This window comes from Anopheles moucheti, chromosome 2 (assembly GCF_943734755.1).
Source record: "Anopheles moucheti chromosome 2, idAnoMoucSN_F20_07, whole genome shotgun sequence".
NCBI classification, from domain to species: domain Eukaryota; kingdom Metazoa; phylum Arthropoda; class Insecta; order Diptera; family Culicidae; genus Anopheles; species Anopheles moucheti.
Genome location: NC_069140.1, coordinates 70,317,971 through 70,340,364, shown reverse-complemented (window position 1 = coordinate 70,340,364; position 22,394 = coordinate 70,317,971). Strand labels below are relative to the sequence as shown.

Genomic DNA, 22,394 nt, shown 5'->3' with positions numbered 1-22,394 from the left:
ACCTTCAGGGCCGTCATGGCGGGCCTGTTGTTCCATTAGCAGACAATGTAGAAGATGTTTGCTACTACTACTTCTGTTACTACTACCTCCACTACTACTACCTCGACTACTTCTCCAAATTGCTGTCAGTTTGCCATAACGCTAGGTGCAAACCTGATGTCATGTACACACTCCACCCAAAAGACCATTAAAATGCCACAAAATTCTCGAACGTTGTTCGCACCTCACGCTGCCCCGCTTTCAGTTCAGGATGTTGCGTTCGCTGACATGTAGCCATTTCCAGGTTTAGCAGTGCCGTGAACATTTTATTTACATTTTGATTTCCCCTTACCGTGTTTCGCTTTCAGTGATTGGATCCAAGAAGGATATCAGCGCGGAAGTGTCTGTGGTTCCCGGGTTTACTACTGGACGAGGACGGTTTTATTAGATTACCACCGAAGTGACGAAGTTAACAACGTCCCTACCCTGTCCAGTGCAGCAACACGCTCAAGGCGGCGCCCCGGTGTGAAGAAAATGGCCCAGGAACGTCGTCGTGATCATCAGTGAACTATCGCGTTTTATGGACCGATGTTTTACCGCTACCGGAAGCAAGAAGATTAATTAAAAACAACAGGATATTTGAGGAACGAAACAAAAAACACAACTACACAAACCAAACAGGGACAGTTATTAAGGTGTGCGTGTCTGTGCGCGATAGTAGTGGTTATTGGATCAAGAAAACGGAAACCACCAACACCGGATCGAACGAAACGGTTCATTAAAATGGGTGCGCCACCTGCAAAGAAGCCGTTGGTCAACAGGAATTTAATATCCTTGAAAATTGTACTCTTCCTGTTCTACGGAGGTAAGTGCGGAGCTACGGAACGGAATCGTGGGCAGCACTATATGCAATAACTCACGGGGCATGGGCAACTCTCTCATTTGCAGCGCTAGGATGTCTTCATCCATACATCCAGAAGCACATGACCCTGACCGGGTTGAATTACTATGAATCGCAGTTGGTGACGCTGATTGCCCCGTTGGTGGCAATACTGGGACCGTTAATAGTTGCACCACTGGTGGATCGGTTGGCGGGCCGTTCCGGTACATCCTTCGGCAAACGGTTGCGCTTGCTGGCTGCCCTCTGCATGATCGTTTCCGTCATTCTCTATTCGGTACTGTTCTTTGCCGTTCCGAGGGTGGAACGGGAAGAATCAAGCCGCTCGCAGGTAAGCTTCGCCTGTGACTATGACGGTGCCATCATCTTCCAGCAGCGCTGCAGTGAGGAACGCACCTGTTATCAGTGGAAACGCGAGAAGGTATACATCACTTTTTACAGAAATAACAGCAACAGAAGAAATTAATGTCGAAATTGTTTTCCCAACCTTCAGATTGGCCACCTGACGCTTACAAACTGTTCCTACACCTGCCAGAAACCGGTGGAGTTCGAAAACCTTAACCATCCGTACACGAAGGGATTAATATTGCCCTCGTCGACGGAGAGTTCGGTGGAGGATGAAGATTACGACTTGAACGATGAGCCACTGCCGGCACCGGAAAATATAAGACAGGAGCCTAAGGTGCAGGTAGATAACACACCGATCCCCGTACCGCACATCTGCGAGCATAAGGGCCACCCGGAGAAGGAACTGTGCCACGCGTACACATCCGCGTCGGAGTCGCTGAAGCTGGCCACCGTGTTGCGCAGCGCTGTTAATGAGGAAAACGAGACGCACAGTGCGGAATGGTGTCGTTACCCACTCGATGGGTTCTCCTGTGACATTCCGGAGAAACAGATCATCTGGATGAAGCTGCTGACCAACTCATCCAACTGCACGCCGAAGGTTGAGTGTGAGGTGCACGACCCGTACGATGATGAGGAGAGCGTACTTTCGGAGAGTGTGTGCATGCGGGTAAGTGGCAATCCATCCAAGTACTCCAGCATTCCATGCTGTATCACGCTATGCTTTACCGTTTCTAGATTGTTGGAGATCCCGAGGTTACGTTCTGGTCGTATATTGCACTGCGGTCTTTCGGCGATGCGTTCCTGCTTGCCGTAATTGTGCTACTGAACGCAGCTACTATCATCGCAACGCGTGAAACGTCTACCGGTCGCGGTGACTTCGGTCGGCAGATTGTGTGGGGTGCAATTGGATGGGCTGTATCCTACTTTGCGCTTGGGTGGTTCTTGGAAACGTACTACGCATACGCCGGCCTAGCGCTATTGGCCGCTCTGGTGCTTCTGGTATCGTCTGGCATGCCGCTTACACCACCCGAGATGTGGTGGCACACGAAGTGCGGCATGGTCGCTATTCCAATGTCCGCCATTCGCCGGTACGGTCCCGAGTCGGCCGGTCTCTGTTTGGTAACACTGATCCTCGGCACGTTCTGGGCCGTGCTCGATAACTATGAAGGTGTGCTGGTGAAGACGTACGACATACATCCACCGGCCGACAGCTACTACGGTGAAGTTTGGAGCGCTTTCATCGTGCTCGGCGCGTTGCTCACTATTCCGGTCCTGTGGTACGCGGAGAAGATTGTTGACTTCTGCGGTCACTCCAACATCCTGATCACCGCCATTACGACGTTTATCTTCCGCTTTTCGCTGCTCGCCACGACCGAAGTCGCCTGGTGGCGTGTGATCATCGACTTCCTGTACCCGGTCACGCTCGGACTCACCTGGCTGACGATGGTGTTCTACATGCGCCACATTATGCCGCGCCGCATCATCACCACCGGTCAGGCACTGCCCGTCATCTTTCACTTCTGTCTCGGACGCTTCGTCGGTGCGCTCATCGGCATGTGGACGAACATTGACGATCTGATCGTCACGTTTCAGGCGCTGGCAATCAGTGCGTGTATCATCTCCGTCCTGTACTTCCTGCTGTACCATCTCGTGCTTGCACCGCGCTGTGCCGCCCGTTTGCATCACGAACCGTCCGCCTCGGCCCTAAACATTACCGCACCGGAGACGGGCAATGGGCACCAGCAGCAGACGGCACTGGCACAACCCGTCCAGACGAACGGTAGCTACCAACCGCTCCGGATCTATCACAACTACCGTGGCCGGAAAGGGCACTTCCGCTACTAATCGCAGCACGGCTACTAAGCAGGCCACTAAAAGGCTCCGAGCTATACTAGTCCTCTTTAGACTACTGTTAGACCACGGTCCAGTGCATTCGCTAGCCGTTAAAGCTCTCGTTCAAATGGTGCTTGTGATGCTGGAGGCTGCCGCGGGAGGAGAAATTGTCTAGAAAAAGGAGTGAAACATTTCTACTCTTGAACGAACATGGTACCAAAAATCAAAACCGAAACGATCGAAAAAATTAAATTCATAAACTCACTCAAAGCATCGTTGGCGAGTCAACAGTTACTTTAAATGTGTAATAAGTTATTTTCACTCAACTGATGTACTCTTATGAGACGAGAGTCACCATAGCAGACTATTTGTTGATTGGGAAGAGAAGATTCGTTTTTCGATCAGTCTTACTCGGTAACATTTTAGTAAAATCGTTCAGTACTTTCAGCTGAAGCCTCATCTTTTTGACCCTTGCATTGCGGACAGACCATTGTGGACGTTTTCAGTTTTATTGTAGTTTAAGAATACTTTTAAAAGCAAAGTCATTCGTCTGGCGTCTCGGTGTACACCGTGAGTGTTCGATAGGTTATTAAGATATTTCCCTTTGTTTTTTTGTTTTCTCTGCCCTTTATAATGCTCTTGAGCGTATTTAGTTTTACCCTAAGATTAACTAACGAAACGAACTGTTCATTTGTAGCCAACCATACATAAAACTCATCTTCGATTATCTTGTTATCGTTTCTTAGTACTTCATTTTCATCACTTTTGTTCATAAATGCGAAAATAGAACCCCCTTACACTATGTACAAGAACCGGTTCGATTAACGACTCAAAGGAAATGGAATTCCCCTAAACAAATGCAAATCTTAACGACTCTCTGTGGATACCTGGAGAAGGAAACAAAAAAGAATGATAATACAAGGAGGTACAATCTTTACGCTATCTATTTACACGCCTTACTCTACCAGTAATCGGAATAAAAAAAACAAAAACAAAACAAAAACACGCCTTAAATGTTACGGAAGTCATTTACATCCTCGCTACGCGGAGAACAAATCGCAAACACTGGGAAATTGTTGTACGAGACAGGGCCAAAACAAAGGACGATGGAATCGAGAATCGCTTCAAAAGTGATACACGCGCCTGCCTTTGCTAGCCGCCTGGCCTTGTTGCACATAACGCATCCGTTCGGTCGGCTTGTTCCGGAAGTAAACTCCCGATTAGTGTGTATGGTTAAAAGATAACAAAAAAAACTTTATATTTGTAAATAAAGCTAAGCAATAATCGGATGCGATTGCGATGTGGTAGATGCATACTTCATCCGAAAATTAACTAGCCACATTGAATGTAGTTTATACCATTCAACATTTCCTGGAGTTAGAATTTTACCGAAACCGAAACGTCGGAATACATCAAGTGCAAGTTATGTCTTATCAATTTAGCAACGCTGATAGTCAGGAACATTTTTGTAAAATACTGACAACAAGAGTCTATTTGTGATCTTGAATTTTATCATCAATTTGCGTAGAAGACGACATCCTGAGCACTGATAAGATTCGTTTTTGATTAAAATATTCTAATTGAGTTAACTATTGTAATAGTGGTAATTGGGTGACCCGATGGCATAATGATAATGGCGCCAGACCGGTCCAAAATTCCATTCGGACGAATCCCCCGTAGCATAGACTGACTATCCGGCTTACGTGGTAAAATAAGTCTATTAAGCCGAGAATGCCAGGTCAAGAAGAAAGAGACAGAGAGAGAAAATAGTGGTAATTGAAAACTTCCCTGATGGTAACAAAACTCCTGGTAAAAAGGTCGAATAAGAAAGACTCATCCCGCAAGATTAAAAGCCGGCTCCACCAATAACCAAATACTTGCCTGATGAATTCTCCCCCGAAAGCAAACTAACCCAACAATTGCGTTTAGCCATTGACAGAGATAGATATCAGCTCTTGATATAAAGCCATTTGGAGATCTAGAGGAGATTCAGATAACCTCCAGCAGTTTCTTCTTCCCACATTCGCTGATGAATGAAAAATTAGTTTTTTTTATTTAATTCCATCATGATGGCATAGGACCGTATGATCGACATAGTTTACCGAAATTAAATGGCTGTGGGTATTTCCTCCCAGCTATGTCATTTATGTAAGTCATTTATATAAGAAGCACAAACCAGATATCTGCTATATGATCTTACTGGACATACATGATTGCAGATTCATAGGTGAGTGTAATTAATGTTTAGAGAGACATTTATCTTTAGCTGTGAGATCGTCTCTCAAATGAATCATAATTCCTCAAAGGTAAATAATTAGGAAACGTGAATATCTGAGGATTTGTGAACAATTGGGGATTCAAGATCTTTGATCTTAGAAAACGATTCTTTAAGCATTCTTGGTGAATTTAATTTTTCTGGATTTATGATTCATTTTCCATGGGGGATTCATGAATCTCTAAAGATGTATGAGTGTTTGAGCATTCCTTCATTCCTGCCCTGGAACTGCCCTGGTCTACCCCTAAAACCACGGTACCCTCATCCCCATTCCTCCCCGATGCGAAGGAACCCCACCAACCAAACAGTGTTATGACACTTCCTTCCATCATCTAGTTCTCCCTTCTGATTGGCGCTGCTGATTGATGCCACGTGCCGCAGACTCGTTAACGCTGACAGGTTGCCGTCCCAGACAATGCGACGCGTTTGGCAGAATTAGTGGCAGCAGTCAGACGCGCCGTTATTGTGGCAAGGTGTCACGGACCAGTCGATTAGATAACTGGTGTCGGTTGGTTCAGTAAAGCTAATTCGCTTTTTTTATTTCCGAAAAAATGTACAGTGAAAAGGGAAATTATTACTAGAAACTAAATACTCCAGGTCCAAGAATTTTCCACCATAGAAATAAAAAAAAACAACTGCCTCAATTTTCATCACCAACGCTTATCCACCTCACCCCACACCTCACTACCCCCCATCAACCTTTGGAACCAACCCAAACAAAAACAACCTTGTCCGTGGTGAGCGACCGGGCGCCTCCATTGAGGCACTCAGCAATCAGCATCACCACCGGGACTCATACCTCAGCGCGATCGTAACGAGCGCATGCTCCCGAACCTTACGCTCCTAAGTGGTTTTTGGCGGTTACCGCGAGTGCTGCACCGTTCGCGTGTTGTTTCGCAATCCGAGAATAGTACGCCACCGAGCGCAAGGTAACCGCCCGTTAGTCCGCTCGAGACCATCTTCGCGGTCTAAGCAGTGTGAACTAGACGATACTTAGTAGCCAACTGTGTGGCAGCGTGTCTGTCCCGTGTGTGGGTAAGGATGTGTGCGTGGGTGTGTTTGAATGCTCTTCATATTATGGAAAACAAGACAAAGAAAAAAAAAACATCAACCAAAGTGTGGAATTTAAAAAAAAAAATGTCAGTGTCCAGTGAAACATTCCATCCTCACTCGCCCGATTCCTTCTGGTGGGAAAAGATCAGTGGCAAAAAAAAGTGTTGTGCACGTATCCGATCGGATCCGCTTTTCCTTCGCAGTGGTTGAGGATAGGATGAAAATTCGAGCCAGACAGATTCAGCGGAACGAGCTTGCTGTGGGTTATTTTTACTTGCCCAACTATCCTTCTCGCATTCGCCCACTCTTTCCTTCTCCCTTTTTCTCCCTCTCTCTCTCTCTCTCTCTCTTCCACACTCTGTGCGTTTCGCGAACGGAAATTTGAGTGAATGAAAAATAAATGTTAACAATGGTGACAGGTGTCAAAAGGGGATTCTCGTGCAGGGGTGGGTTGGTTGAAAGGTGGTTAAGGCTGGGAAGTGCGTTATGTGCATGTGTGCATCTGTGCGTGTGTGTGTGTGTGTCGAGTAGCAAACACAGGGAGCATGACAAAAGTACCCTTGAGCTATCATTTACAGTGAAATTGCATCAATTGCAAGCTACCGCCATTCCAGTGTGTGCTGCCAGCTGCCCGTAGATGATCCCACCCTGTGCGGTAATTGCTTCGGTCACTTCCTTTCGGGACGTACGCGCTGGGCATGGGGCAATGCGTAGCAAGCAGTGTCTCGAGTGGTGAAAAATTAACCCATCATCTGTAACAGGTCCGGGGTATTTACGTAAACGAATTGCACAAATGTGGTGTAGAGCGAAAGCGACAAAAAAATCGCCACAAATCCGGTCTCTATGCGCTGCCTCCTGTGTACCGCGTTGAAACCCATTCCACTAGGAGGATCGAATCTCGGTGCGGATCAACCGACCCTCGTGTGACACATACCGTGCGCGGGCTAAATTGGTGGCGGGTACCGGCGTGTGATAAAATTAAAAATCGAAAATTCAACGGTTTCCCACCGGCTGCAGTAAACGATGCATGGAGGGTGAAGTGGACGATGAAGCTGCTGACAGTGAGCAACAGACACATACACGCAGAAAGTGATACGAAAGTAATTAAAACCCTTGTAGCGAAAGCAGTGGACCGTGTTTTCTTTTTCTTTCACTGTGTACACGGTGATGAAACGAACTCGGACGGACCACCACGATCGGCGACAAACGACCACGTGGTCGTGAGTGTGCGGACGGGTGGACGCAAAACGCACCCAGCAATAAATATTGGTTCTTTGAGGACACCGCAACAAATAGCGAAGCAAATCCTACGTAAAGTTACGCTTACCTTCGCGCTGCTTAACCGGCTTGTTTTGACGTCGACCGTTACTGTCACGTTGGGAACGGTGGTTTACTACGGATCGACGACACATCCATAGCCGACTGATCACCACGGTTCGTGAAGATGTCCGCAGAAAGTTCAGCTGATGCATCTAATAAAGGGTTTTCGAGCAGTACAGCAAATTATTGAATTGTATAGAAGTATAGAAGATGGAGCGACGATAGAATGTTGTTGCTGGCAACGCGGTTGCAATGGATTTAACAGAAGCTGCATTGCTATTCGCTAGCAGCAGTGTTGCCAGCGACATCATTCGACGCTGTCGAACAAGCCAACGCCATCGCTGAACGTGTCAATTATATGCCCGTGCTAAACATCTCGCTGAACTTGTTAATATACTGCTCGGAAACCCTGTAATGCGGACGCAAAAAAATAATACGTGTGCGTCTAGAAGAATGTTTCGTTTGCTGGACATTTCACCTAGCAAACCACAGGAAGGCACACACATGTACGAACAGTAAAACCTAGCGCAAAAAGTCAATGGTTGCTCTGCGGTGGTTCAAGAAAATGCTTTTATGTCACTAGATGCGCTTTCTTCTTTTTGGTATGCCCTCTTTTCGCCGCGTCGGATGTGTCGGTTTTGCGACACGGTTCGGCTCGTTATTCAGCGTCACTTGTTGTTTGGGTTCGCTTAGGATGCTGATGATTGCTAAATTGTAGAAAATTGATAAATTTAGAAGCGACCTGCATGCGCACGGAGACCAAACGGGCGCGAACGGTGAATGGTTCGCCGCAGTGAAACGTGCTAGGTGCTGATTATGAAATTTATTTGCCATCCTGCTGCCGGACAGTGCCGGCCACTTGCCGGTTGTGCTGTAAACCGAGATTGAAATTCCACCCACAAAAGGCCCGTTGGACGAATGGACCGACGTACGACCCAAATTTGCATTCTTGACAAGCCAAACCTTACGCAGAGAGAGTGAGAAACTGCAACGCTGAAAGGGGCAAGGTTTGTAGCGATCTGGAAGGGGTTACTGATGAAGATTTACGGTTTCGAAGATGAATCGAGGAAATTGGGTGAAGTGCATTGGTTGCACAGCTGATGTTTGCAACGAGACCTTACAGGAGACCCGAATTACGTGTGGTGCATGGACGACTTTCCATGGTGGAAAATGGAACGGCTCATTTCACTAAATTAATTGCTGGTGCGGTGCATAAAAATTGTCCGACAGGGTTGTGATCATGGGGGTTGGCAAGTGTGTTGAGAGATATAACACAACTGTGAAATAGTAGTAAGGATGTTTGATGGAGGCGCATGCTGACACGTAAATTAGTGATGTGCACAATGATTCAGAATAAATGTATGATTTTAGTCTTGCTGGAGAGTGAGCTAATTCAAATCTCCAAGAAGGGTATTTATAACTCTCTAGCGATTCAACTCATTCAGAGCTTTCATTAAACCATTTAAAACAAGCTTTGATTTAACTCACGGTGGCAATCACGAACTCATGATTCAAATCTTGATTCAATTCAGCCATGTGGTATTTAACACATGAGTGAGTTACTTTGGGAATTAATTCTTCGCTGTTACCAATACACATTATTGACAACGAACTCCCCTCTTCTTTCCTCCCTCTACAACTTTATTAAAATGGTTTTATATTTTTATGAGTGAGTAAAAGAGTCTTTATCTCTATTCTAAGTCATTGACTCATAAATAAACCGTGATTTAATTCCCATCTCTAATTTAAATTCACCCAAACCATTTTTTTTTTAATGAAGAGCGCACTCAATTTAGTGAGCTAAACCAGAGTGAGTAAATTATAAGATGGAAATTTCTCACATACTGTTGAAAGTAGCTGGACATGAGCGACTGATAGCGTTAAGAACCTCATTCTCATTAAGGTATACACAAACCATCTCACCAGTTTGGAATTAAATTATGTTTTTCTACCTTGATTTAAATTGCTTTTAATTAACTCAGTCACCGCCGTGAACGATTAAATCCCAATTTCACTCACTCACTCAAATTAAATCCTTTCAGCTATAAGGAGCACGTTAACCCGTTAATCTGAATCCCAATCTAATTCACTTACGCTGTTGTAAATTAGATGTGATGTTAAGTGTTCCTGAAGTAATTAAGTCGTAACAGAATCATAAGAACTAGTAGCAGAGATTTAAAACTCACTCAGTCAACCTTATTTCGCTGATTCATTTTGATTCAGTATGCAGATTACCATCCCCTTACCTTCATTCCAATATAAATCACACACTATTCTTTAATTCATTTAGATTTGATGTTAAGTTCACCTGAAAGAATTAAATCACAACTGAATCATGAGAACTAGAAGCAGAGATTTAAAATAACTCACTCGCTCAGTCAAGTACAATTTACTGATTCATTCTGATTCAGTATGACTCAACAGTCCCTTGTATGACGAGTCAGTTAATCAGTACATTCGGTAATATACGACTAATCCTTTAAATTCATTTGACTCAGTAGAATCATTTGAGTATTTTTAGCCAAACGGAGATTTTTTTTTTAATAATTAAATGTTTTAACACGTTTAGCTCCGCATCAGCCGAATTCATGTGATGCTCCGTAGCAATTATCTTGCACAATTTTCACAAGGCGTTGAAAGTGTTAAGTTAGCTGTTTATGAATTACAACTTCAGGAAATCTTAAAGCGTGATGTTTTCCTGCTCTTTGACATTATTACACATTATTATTGCATAGGCAGCTGCAGTGCAGCTTTAGCGTTAGAGAGAACACTCCACAAAAATAATTTAATGTTGGGTCTATTCATGCGAAATGAAATCCATTAATATGTTACCACACCGCTTAGAGCCTCATATGTACGAAACGGTTAAAGACGACAAAAAGACTGAGCCTGAGAGAAAAGACGAATCAATTGGCTATGAAAAAACCCAGCTTCATCTGTCCACAAGCAGCACGAAGCAAATGGGGAGGAAAAATAATATTTCAAACTTTCGTGCACATGAAACGTTAGCTATGGCGCGAGGAATTAACTTGCCACATCAAAGCGAATGTTGCCGTGGGACGGGACAAACCCGGACGCTCGTGTTGTTTTAATTTCGGTACATTATACCCTTTTTATTTTTTGACGTTCTCATTTAAACGGTGACACGCTTGGTGCCAATCTAGGTCAAGAAACTTCGCTGTAGACAATCAATCGTTAAGGTGTTATAGGTTTAGGTGTTACCAACTGCTTCAGGCCGGCATCAGGCCCACAAACTGCCGGCAATGGAGGAAAAATCGTCACTGTTCGAGAGCAAACACTGCCTCTCGCTAAAATGTGTCCTCTTCCTATTCTACGGAGGTGAGAATTGTCGACTGGCGGGATGTGCGCTGGATGAGCTTACTAACCGCATCCAACCGGATGCGTATTTTATTTGCAGGCCTAGGATGTATCTATCCCTTCCTTCAGTCGAACATGTCCCATAAGGGTTTTGCGTACAATGAGATCTACTCGATATCGGTCATAATTCCGCTGACGGCCCTGCTCGGTCCGCTAGTCTTTGCGCTGCTCGTCGACAAGTGGGCGATCGGAAATGCGTTTGCCTATGGGAAGCGGTTGCGTATCCTTACCGCTGTCACGATCATCGCGTCTATGGTGCTGTATGTGCTGCTGATGTTCGCAGTCAGCAGGACGCCACCGCCGGAGATGTGTCCACCGCAGGCCAGCTTTCTGTGCAATCGCAAGGGCGCATTCATCGTGCAGGAAAAGTGTTCCACAAGTGGCATCTGCCATGATTGGGCGGCAGGGAAGGTTAGTAAGCGTGGAGCATTTTTGTTGGGTGAGCATTTCGTGGTCAGATTTAACGTTCTTTCCTCCTTCAGACGGGAATGCTGAGCTTGGAGAACTGCACGTACAGCTGCCAGAAGGAGAATCAGTTCGAAAGCACGTGTTACTCGCGCCATGCACAATCGGCCCAGATGGCGGCATGGTTGCGAGAGCAGGAAGAGGCACAGGACGATGATGAGGGTGCGGTGCTAGATTTGGGTAGTGGCCAGGGCACGATCGAGCGCGACTCGGACGGTGATGGCATACCGGACAATCTCGATACGGATGATGACAACGATGGCATCCCGGATGCCCGTGATCCGGACTCGAGCAACGATCTCGATGGTGATGGTATCCCGAACGAACTGGATCCCGATGACGATAACGATGGTGTCCCGGACGAGAAGGATGATGACGATGACAATGATGGCATTCCGGATGATCAGGACGTGGACGATGATAATGATGGTATTCCGGACACGCTGGAGGGTAAGGCCAAGTCGAACGATCTGGACGGGGACGGCATTCCAAACGATCAGGATCCGGACGATGATAATGATGGTGTACCGGATACGGAGGATGATGATGATGATAATGATGGCATCCCGGATGACAAAGATCTGGATGATGATAATGATGGTGTGCCGGATGCGCTGGAGGGAAAGGCCAAAACTAACGACCTGGACGGCGATGGCATACCGGACGATCAGGATACGGATGATGATAATGATGGCATACCGGATAAGGAGGACGATGATGATGACAACGATGGAATACCTGATGCAGAGGACGTAGATGATGATAATGATGGTATCCCGGATGTGCTAGAAAGTACACCGCGCACGAATGATCTCGATGGCGATGGCATCCCCAACGAGCTGGACGACGACGATGACAATGATGGAATTCCGGATGCAGAGGACACGGATGATGACAATGACGGTATTGCGGATGACCAGGACGTGGACGATGACAACGATGGCATACCGGACGCGCTAGAGGGCAAGGCCAAGTTTAACGATCTGGACGGGGACGGCATTCCGAATGACTTGGACACGGACGATGATAACGATGGAATCCCGGATGCGCAGGATCAGGACGATGACAATGATGGTATCCCGGACGATAAGGATACCGATGACGACAATGACGGCGTGCCGGACGCAAAGGATCGCTCCAATGCGAACGATCTCGATGGGGACGGTGTGCCGGATGCGGAGGATGACGATGACGATAATGACGGTATTCCGGATGCGGAAGATACGGACGATGACAATGATGGCATCCCGGATGCGGATGACCCGGACGATGATAACGATGGCATACCGGACGCGCTGGAGGGCCGACCCGTAACGCACGATCTGGACGGGGACGGTATACCGGACGATGAGGATCCGGACGATGACAATGACGGCATCCCGGACACTGAGGACGATGATGATGATAACGATGGTATACCGGACTCGGAGGACGTGGACGACGATAACGACGGCATACTGGATGTGCACGATCCGGGTCAGCGTAGCAAGAACGATCTAGACGGTGATGGTATTCCGAACGATGAGGATCCGGACGATGACAATGATGGCATCCCGGACGATCAGGACAGTGACGATGATAACGATGGCATACCGGATGCGGACGATGACGATGATGACAATGACGGTGTGCCGGACAGCCAGGAGACGGTGATCGTACCGACAGCCATCGTGTGTGCGGACGCCGATGAGGAGGATGAGATCTGTCACACGTACAGTGATGGCAGCATACAAGTGAAGGCCACGTTCGATGCGCACAACGAGAGGGACGAAGGAGATGAGTGTAGCTATCCGTTAGGTACGTTCAACTCGTTTGTACTTGCTGAGGTTCTTTTTTCTGAATGTGTGTTTGTCTGTTTTTGCTCGTCTATGCGCAGATGGTTTCCGATGCCCACTGGATAAGGCCTGGGTGAAGGCACAGCAGGCAGGATGCAAACCCGTCGTCCAGTGCGATATCGCTGACCCGTACGAAGACAGTGAGAGTCTGCTGTACGGAACCACTTGCGATGGTGTAAGTAACAAGAATAACAAGAGGACGCTTTATTGATGCAGCTAACGATTGTTCTATGCTCCCACAGGACGAGGACAACGATGGTGACGATGACGAGGGTGATTCGACCTTCTACTACTACCTCTCCATCCGCTCGTTGCTGGACTTTTTCCTGCTCAGCGGACTGACGCTGCTGAACACGATCATCGTCATCGTAACGCGCGATCGCACCACGTCCGGTGTTGCCGACTTTGGTCGGCAACTTGTTTGGGGTGCCGTCGGGTGGATCATTTTCTTCAACGACGACTACGAGCAGCCCTACATGCTGTTCGTACTGCTGTACACCACGGCCGCCGTCATCCTGCTCAGCCCGCTCAAGATGGACCTTTCGCCGGCCGAAGAGTGGTGGCAGCTCCGTACCACGCCGCAGAAGTTTGTGTCGGTACCGGCGTGCCGCAAGTACCTCCAGCGCTGTTGGCTCCCGTTCCTGGTTGCGATCGGTCTCGGGTCGCTCTGGAGCGTGATCGATTCGATCGACGAATCACACATGATCAACCTACCCGCTAGTGATGCTGACGAGGGTGACGACTCCAAACAGCAGTCGACTGTGTTCCAGACCCTCGTCCGAACGGTGCTACTTGCCGGCGACCTGCTAGCTATCCCGGTACTGATCTACTCCCGCCACATCATCGAGGTGTTTGGAACGTGCAAGATACTGGTCGGTGCGTTCCTGTCCCTCGTCCTTCGCTTCATCCTGTTGGCCATTTTGGATTACGCCCTGTGGGATGTGGTTGAAGACTGGCTGCTGCCAACAACGCTGGGACTTACCTGGGTCACGCTGGTACTGCACTTCCGCGAGCAACTGCCCCGCAAAGTGTCTGCCCTCGCGCAAGCACTACCCGTGATAGCACATTTCGGATTCGGACGCTTCTTCGGTGCACTGATCGGCATTGAGCATCACTATCAGCGGCTGGAGAATGATTACGAAATTTTGGCCGGCGTACTGTTCGGTCTGACCATCATCAGCGTAGTGTTGTACCGCTACCGCGAGATAGTGCTCACCTACCTGGGCCAATACATCCCAGCACTGAAGCCCGGCCAAGCGAACGGTGCCGCGTCAAAGACCAAGGGAGAAACAAACGTTTAATCCAACACGCCCACACACACACACACACACACACACACACACACACACGCAGCGCGTACTGCACCTTTGTGAAGTCATCGAGGAATTGTGTTTTGTACCGGAAAGGAACGGTTAAGTGTTGCTTTAGTGGCCAAATTGTTAACGTAATAAATAGTTTAACGAAGGTAGCCGTGTACTGGGACTTGGACGCTAACACTTAAATCTGCCGTCAGGTTTTCATTTCGGTACTTTCTTTTCCGATGTGTACAGTTAAGCACGGCCTACCAACATACCTAGGACTATACTCGTAGCAGCCAATGACCTGTCAGTGTAATATTCCGAAATGGCTTATTTCTAGATAACAAGGTACGGAACATTCGTTTGCTTTCTCCACCGCTATCATTCGCTAACATAATACCAAAGTTCCATACTCATTATCTACTACCATTATGCGGGAAGAGTTCATGATTCGTAATTAGATTTATTGTATTGATGTATCGCACATGTGAGAAATGTTATTCGTTACAATATTGAATAACCTTATGACTAAGCTCAGCTTAGGGACATACTCCGATAGATAATACCTTAACCTACACTCATGATGAGGGGCAGCGAATCTTAAGTGTTGTATTGTACATTGATACTGCAATAACACCCACTACCCTTCAAAAGTAACTTTTTGGGTCATAGTCGTAAATGATGCTCTTTGCGAGAGAAAGTTGTACATAGAAAATTACAGAGGAAGTGGCTCCGAGTTCTAACTATTTGTCGAATCTACTTCCATAGCGGTAGACGCCTTCTCCTTATCTTGCACTTGCTCTACAGTATCGGGTGGATTGGTAAAATGCAAATTTTCACTTTTCTCCTTTCCTTCACTCTCTTTCGAATCGTTCGCCTGTTCAGCAGTGTCCGACGAATTGGTAAAGTGCATCACTTTCCTTTCCTTCATTAGTTCCTCCTCACCCGATTCCACTTTATCCTGAACACTACACAGCACCTCTTCATCACCCTGGTTTTCAACAGTTTCTGCAGTGGTATGACTTACAGCATTTTCCTCGTTTGATCTATCTTTCACTGACTGCTCAATTGAACATTCTTCCGGTAGATTCTCAGTGGACCGTTGCAGCTCTTTGTCTTCTTCGTCTGTACTACGAGAACACTGGTTTTTCGTTTCATTGTCGTCAACTGTTAAGCAATCTTTAGAAGTGCTCGACGTGTAAGTTTCCTCTGAAAGTGGCTTTAAGTGTTTTGCATCTTTTACTGCTTCATCCAATGGTACATCTTGATCCATCTCCAACTCTTCAGAATGCTTGTCAACCGAGCTAGAAGGTTCTATTGTCTGAGAATCTTCTGTTACTTCATCAGCAATTTCCATTGGCTGTTCATGTTCCTTTTCCACGATGGCAACATCAACCGATGATGACTGCATATCGGCGTCTACGTCCATTGGTTCCTGATCAGTTTTTTCATTTGAACTTTCTTGAAAAATTTCTTCTTCATCATTCTTTGACTCGCTTGTGGAAACATCTCGCTTACAATCCACATCAGTTGAATCCGGTTTTTCAGCAATTTCATGCGTAACTTCATCGGTGCTGCATTCATCGAGAGCTTCCTTGTTTAGATTCTGTAGCTCAATAGAACCACTGCTCGCTTTCATATTTTCGGCATCAACATCTTTCGGAGTGCTTTCGGGAGCATGTTTGTTCTTGTCTGTGAAATCGTTGGAATCAAGCTCATCTATGATTTTCATCTGATCTTTCTCCGCTTCTTTGTTCTCATCTGTCTCCAACTTTTTCTCCTCGTTTTTCGCCATTTGATCTTTGTCATTTCTCTCCTTCTCATCTTTTTCTTTTCTTTGCTTCTCATCCTTTTCCTTTCCTTCCATTTCATCTTTTTCCTTTTCTTCCTTCTCATCTTTTTCCTTTTCTTCCTTCTCATCTTTTTCCTTTGCTTCCTTTTCATCCTGTTCCTTTTCATCCATCTCATTTTCTACTTTGTCTTCCGGTTCAACCTCCATTATGGCCGTTTTCTCCGGTTCTCCTACGGCAGATACGTAGTTAGTGGAATTATTACCCTGTGTTTCATTAACATCCTCAGTTGGATCTACGGTCTGATCCCTTATGACAGACGATTCCTCTCCACCGATTTCTGAATTTACTGTACCTTCTTTTGGCCTACTAGATGATTTTTCAACAATTTCTGAATCTGGTGTACCTTCTTCTGATAAATCAACATCACGCAAGACGTTGGATTTGCTAGTTTCACTTTCTTCACTGCTATCCAATAGATCAATTGCTTCTATTGGTTCATTCACACTCAGCTCTTTGGAAACATGAGATAGTTCATTCTGCTGCTCGTTTGGAACTTGATCTTCTGACGCAGTTTCGGTGCTTTCCACGGGAACTGCAGTGTTATTTTCACAATTATCTTCCACAGCTGCTTTTCCTTTCGATGATGCCTCATTGTAGTCAAGTGTTGCGCTCAATTGATTTTCTGTATCCTGCATGACGTATTCAGAGCTATATTCTAAATCGGATATATCGCTATGGTAGCTATCATCAGCCGCATCCATTAAATTTAGAATTTCACTGCTGCTTCCCTTGGACGAGCGTTCCAACTCATCAAGCAGCGTAGTTTCATTGAGCGTGCCTTGTTCACAATCTGTCCCAGTTATAGTATCTATCTCATCTTTTTGTTGGGATTTCTCTACAGCAGCAAATGGATCTTTATTAGCGTTGAGAGCGTTTTGATCGGATTCAGATTTGTTCGCAGATTCAACTCGATCCTTTTCGTCGGTAGAACTTTCATTCGTAACATCAGAATGCTTGCTTGTACCATCGTTTTTATTATCCCTTATGCCGGTTGTTTTTACTACATCACATTTGCTGACTGTAACGATTCTATCGACGGCATTTTCTCGCTCGGATTCTTTTGAACCATCTTGTTTTTCCAGCAGAGCAACATCTTCATCCAGCTCTATTATCAATTCAACGGTTTCCGTCGGTTCGCTTGAACTTTCTTTCAATGTTGCTTCATCGTTGCTCGTATGGATGTCCAACAGTTCCGATACTTCTTTATCGGATATTTCGATTAGTTCCACTTGCTCATCTTTATCTTCCGCAATCTTCTGAATTTCGCTGTTGTCGTTTGCAGCTAAAGTAAGCAATACATAAAGGAACATATTATTGTAAACATTCAAATGATGACCATGTGTTGAAAATATAATATAAACATTTAAACGTAAACGAGATATTACTAGATATCGCGTATAAGGCGATCATTTTATCTACGGCACTTCTAAAATTTTAACAATGACTTGCCGCAATTTAAATAACATGATTAAAAGAAAATATGCGGATACCGTAAAACAATTTGATCATTGATCTCAATCTTTCTCACGCATAATCTTTGTCCAATTTTGAGAATCGATCAAAAGCCGTAGATGTGAAAGAGGAATATCAACTTAATTAGGGATATTGAGCCATTTTTATGCCCATTTGCGCAATTTTTGGTTTTGACGGGAACAAATACACGGCATCATATAGTATCATCGTTCACATACTACCCAAAGAAGGTTATACTGTTGTGCATGAAAACATAAAACTTACATGATTTGCTTTGCGGATCTTGAGCATCATTCCGAGAAAGTTTGGTACGTTCTGTGGCGGCATCGGTAGCGGTAGTATCACCGGTAGTAGGATTTTTCTGATCCTTACTCGATTTAATGCAAACTTGATCTTTTGTCGATGTGCTACTTTCAACAACCTTTGTCGATACCTGACTGGCTCCCTGACCCCCTTCCGATTTTTTATCGGTGATTGGCACACTCGAAGTTGCGACATCAGTATCCTTTGATTCTGACGGTTTGTCGACAACGCCGACCACATTCCAAGTTACCTTGATATCTCCCACTGTAAGCGACATGGATTCTTCTGTGGCAGACTGCTGTTTGATTTCAATGGCAACAGCTTGTTTTGCTTGTTCCGCCGTACCCTCCTCACTTGGTGGTACTTCATCGTCCGAATCAACTTCAATAATCGTTTGGGGCTGCTCGATGATTTTGCAATCGTCATCTTCTTCATTCTCGCTTTGGCTATCTGCTTCTTTAGTGCAATTCACCATCCTATCGCCTACCATAACAAAGTCGGAATCCTGTGTAAAGCCCATTTTCTTAACGTCATTCACACAACGGTCATGAAGTGTCTTGAAGCGTCCAATACCGTATGTCACGAGGTAAGACAGATGAATAAACAATTCCTTCAGATCATGGAGATTGCGCACATTGCTGTACGATTTGGAATTAACTAGCGTGGCGATCTTGGCCAGAATGTGCTTACAAATCTCTGCCCCCGCCAGCATTGCTTTTTCAAAGTCCTTCCGGGAACTACCGAGCTGAGTGTTCTCGTGTGGTCCATTCACTAGTCCACTGAGGACTTGCACTATCGAATACGGATGCAAATTATCCCACTCTGTCTGAGTAGAATCTGGAGTACCTTGAACTACTGTTGCATTGGGTACGGAATAAGCAGACTGTCTGGCAACACCAGGTCCCGGTGGCAGAGTATGCAACGGTGGACGCTGATGTAGGGACTGCTGCATTCGCGTAGGCGTTACTTGTGGTCCACTCTGAGCAAGTGGCATTCGCTGCTGTTGCTGAATCCGCTGCATCTGCTGTGGGTATTGATTCTGCATGTTTATTTGTTGCTGCAATTGCTGTTGTTGTTGTTGCAAATGCTGTTGCTGCTGCTGATAGCGCTGCTGTTGCTGCAGCAAATGTTGCTGCTTTTGCAATTGCTGTTGTTGCATGCGCCTCAACTGTTGATCCTGACCGTTACGAATGATCGCCGGACCAGCTACCTGCTGCACCTGTGTATTATTATTTAGTAGCAAACGAGCTGTTGGAATTGGGACAAGACCACCAGACGGCATCGGTAATAAAGCGTTCGCAACACCCGATTGCAACTGCTTGGCAGGCGCGTCCGTTGCTGCTGCATTATCCAACAATTGCCTCCGCACGGATATTACCTTACCGTTCGGTAATCGATACGTTCCCTGCTGGCTGGCAGTGTGTAAATCAATTTTGAAACCTTCGAACATAGCTAGTAAAGGTGTGCCTGTGTTAGACTGTTTTTGACCTGTTGACGACGGTACACGTACGGTATGCGTTACTGGCTCTTGTTTCGAAGCGGAATCCGCCTGTCCGCTCGTGGACGTCAGACCGACCCGCTTTGCCGGTACGCTAACCGCCAAATTACGAGGCATAGACTGGTGCAGGATAACTTTTTGCTTCGGAATATTCGTCTTCGTACTAACACCAGACGTAACATTTCCTATCGACAGCGGTACCATAGCAGAAGCGGGGGGGTTGCCGAACCCAACGGGTTTGGGAGCAATAGGAATCGGTGCTTTAGTGCCGACGGAAACAATTTGCGGCCTGGACGCGGTTTTTTCACCCACAGGATTTTCATCAGTTAACATGCTCAATATGTCCGGTGTGCAGACTACTTCGTTATTTCCCACGCGCTGTTTCTTTACCGGTGGTGAGGACGTTGAAGGTGATTTGTTGTCAAACGTAACCGCTTTTGGTTGTTTCTTTTGCCCGATGCATGCAGATGCCTTTCCTGATGAAGTTGGTTTCATTGCAAATGAAGAACTTGACGCAATGGCAGTTGACGATGACGCAACCGGTGTATTATCCATGCCTAAATCCCCCAGAATAGAGTGCGTTAATTGAGACCCTAAGTTGGTTGAGCTTTTCGAAAATGATGCTGTGTTATCTTGGGAAGATTTCCTTTTCGTTCCCGATTCGCTGTACGTGCGTTTGGGTGCTTTCTTGGAAACAGAAGCTACAGCTGGGCTGCTTCCTTTCAAACGGGCTACACCTTTGCTCTGACAGCAGTACGTACGATCCTGTTTCATCAGTGCGCTAATAGTGCTGCCAGATAGTTGCTGGTTTTTTATTTCCCTAAATCGAAGTAACGCATTTTGTGAGATGCATTTTGTGAGATCAACTGAAATGTTTACTTACTTTTTTTGTTTTTCGATGTAGTTCTCCAGCGCCCAGTGTTGTGCACGTAGTAGCCACAAAATGTTGGGAGCACAGCTGAAGCAGTGCCAGTTTTCGTTCTCCACAATGTCCCGCACACACTCCTTCGAAAGATTTCGCGTGATGCATTTCTTGCAGAAAACGTACGGACACCGAGAACAGCAGTAAACTTCACCGCCTTGGCCACACCAGCGGCAATAAAGCTCGCTGCCATCTTCACCCTTGTCGAATTCGCCACTGTTGTAAAATGCATGACAACTTCGGCAGTGCGTTAACCGCAACACCGGATGCATCCGAATGATCGCTTCCGTTACCGGAGCCGTACCGATGTGCGTATCGCATGTAGTGCAGTGAACTTTGCGATCAGCGATCTTGCTTACGTTCGGGAAAACGCGCATGTAAAACTGCTTCTCCTCGTCCGCCGTTTCATTATCAAACGTCAACCGAAACCCTATTCGAAGAAATGTTTGAAAATTATTCATAGTACAACAGAACAAACAATATTTTAATTATATCTCCTAACTATTCATTTTCGCAACAACCGATGTCGGTCTTGGCCTTGTTTTACTGTAGTCCTCTTGCAAATACATTTTCATCAAACACGAATATACTATTCCTGGGGTGTTTTGAAGTCATTTGCTAATGCTAAAATGCTATTTGACCGGTCCAACAAATATACAGCGACTTATTTTTTATTAAATTATATTAGCAACAAATGTGATTTCTCACCGCAATTGTTCCAGTTCCAGTTTTCAAACCAACATCAATTTCAAATGAAATGAAACAAAATCAATTTCAAATGAAACGCCAGTAACAATGAGATACTGGCATTATTCTTTACTAGAACCTTTTCCGCGGAATCGTAGGCGTATCATTCAAGGAATGGGCCGTGCCGTATTTCAGCATGACTGTGAAAAATCAGCGTAATATTTATTGTTTTAAAGATTCGATTATAATTTAAGAATACGGTCTGCTATAAATAAAAAATCATTTCCATAACTGTTAATAATTTCCATAACGCTACACACAACATAACGCAGCTCGCAATAAAGTGCTCGGGGAATGAATGCGTTAAGGTTAAGATACTTATGTGTTGCAGTTTTTCAACCCACACTGTAAAACGAACTGGAACTGCGTATTGTTCCGAACAGCTAAGCAAATTATACCACTACCATCCAAAGGGTTCAATTGCCTTCTTCATTTCTTTATGTTTGCATTGAGAATATTACTCTAAACATGATGCTGTGTAGTTAAAACTGTTCTTTACATCTACCGCAAATGTCCGTTCTGACTTACCATCTTCATCGTAATATTCGGCTGGCATTTTGACACCGCCAAAATGGTTTCACCCTTTTTCTGAGTTAGGTCGTTTCACTGCACCGTTGGACAATTGTAAAGTAGCGAATACTTTATTTTCCGTCCAGTAAAGTTGTTTTCCACTTCAACAATTCCAAAGTACACAAATGATCGCAATTCATTGATCAAAATTTTCGCTAGCTGAACTTCCAAAGATGGTGTCCGATGGAAGCGCGTCACAAAAAGGCAGACAATTTAGAGCTCTTCGACCTGTACTGACGTTGTCACAAACACTACGCCACATTTTTCAATAAAATTATATACTTTTTGTGGGTGTTTGTGCTACAATGAGAGAAAACAGTACGACCGTTCAATTGCTTGGGAGAAT

At 45.6% G+C, this 22,394-nt stretch overlaps 3 protein-coding genes across 3 annotated transcripts; 2 read left to right on the top strand and 1 right to left on the bottom strand.

The window, feature by feature from the left end:
• Nucleotides 1-352: 352 nt before the first annotated feature.
• Nucleotides 353-4,341, top strand: LOC128305465 (uncharacterized). Its single transcript, XM_053042928.1, has 4 exons — nucleotides 353-844; nucleotides 928-1,298; nucleotides 1,371-1,892; nucleotides 1,961-4,341. The coding sequence occupies exons 1-4, from the start codon at nucleotides 763-765 to the stop codon at nucleotides 3,068-3,070; spliced, it is 2,085 nt and encodes a 694-aa protein (XP_052898888.1). The 5' UTR covers nucleotides 353-762; the 3' UTR covers nucleotides 3,071-4,341.
• Nucleotides 4,342-6,266: 1,925 nt separating this feature from the next.
• Nucleotides 6,267-14,880, top strand: LOC128299114 (uncharacterized). The gene is made up of 6 exons (XM_053034984.1): nucleotides 6,267-6,368; nucleotides 10,871-11,045; nucleotides 11,125-11,495; nucleotides 11,567-13,346; nucleotides 13,426-13,559; nucleotides 13,627-14,880. Exons 2-6 carry the CDS (start codon nucleotides 10,970-10,972, stop codon nucleotides 14,683-14,685), a joined length of 3,420 nt encoding a protein of 1,139 aa, XP_052890944.1. The 5' UTR covers nucleotides 6,267-6,368; nucleotides 10,871-10,969; the 3' UTR covers nucleotides 14,686-14,880.
• Nucleotides 14,881-14,939: 59 nt separating this feature from the next.
• On the bottom strand, nucleotides 14,940-22,196 carry LOC128299113 (myb-like protein X). Its single transcript, XM_053034983.1, has 4 exons — nucleotides 22,007-22,196; nucleotides 20,693-21,161; nucleotides 18,273-20,629; nucleotides 14,940-17,817 (listed from the first exon to the last, which is right to left on the bottom strand). The coding sequence occupies exons 1-4, from the start codon at nucleotides 22,032-22,034 to the stop codon at nucleotides 15,422-15,424; spliced, it is 5,250 nt and encodes a 1,749-aa protein (XP_052890943.1). The 5' UTR covers nucleotides 22,035-22,196; the 3' UTR covers nucleotides 14,940-15,421.
• Nucleotides 22,197-22,394: the final 198 nt, after the last annotated feature.

What these genes read in the sequence shown, in the direction of transcription:
- LOC128305465 (XM_053042928.1), top strand. Translation starts at nt 763, where the DNA reads ATGGGTGCGCCACCTGCAAAGAAGCCGTTGGTCAACAGGAATTTAATA. An exon ending in ATCAGTGGAAACGCGAGAAG is followed by an intron (nt 1,299 to 1,370) that starts GTATACATCACT and finishes CCCAACCTTCAG; the next exon opens with ATTGGCCACCTGACGCTTAC. An exon ending in CGGAGAGTGTGTGCATGCGG is followed by an intron (nt 1,893 to 1,960) that starts GTAAGTGGCAAT and finishes TACCGTTTCTAG; the next exon opens with ATTGTTGGAGATCCCGAGGT.
- LOC128299114 (XM_053034984.1), top strand. Translation starts at nt 10,970, where the DNA reads ATGGAGGAAAAATCGTCACTGTTCGAGAGCAAACACTGCCTCTCGCTA. An exon ending in ATGATTGGGCGGCAGGGAAG is followed by an intron (nt 11,496 to 11,566) that starts GTTAGTAAGCGT and finishes TTCCTCCTTCAG; the next exon opens with ACGGGAATGCTGAGCTTGGA. An exon ending in ACGGAACCACTTGCGATGGT is followed by an intron (nt 13,560 to 13,626) that starts GTAAGTAACAAG and finishes ATGCTCCCACAG; the next exon opens with GACGAGGACAACGATGGTGA.
- LOC128299113 (XM_053034983.1), bottom strand. Translation starts at nt 22,034, where the DNA reads ATGCCAGCCGAATATTACGATGAAGATG. An exon ending in TACATCGAAAAACAAAAAAA is followed by an intron (nt 20,630 to 20,692) that starts GTAAGTAAACAT and finishes ACTTCGATTTAG; the next exon opens with GGAAATAAAAAACCAGCAAC. An exon ending in AGATCCGCAAAGCAAATCAT is followed by an intron (nt 17,818 to 18,272) that starts GTAAGTTTTATG and finishes TGCTTACTTTAG; the next exon opens with CTGCAAACGACAACAGCGAA.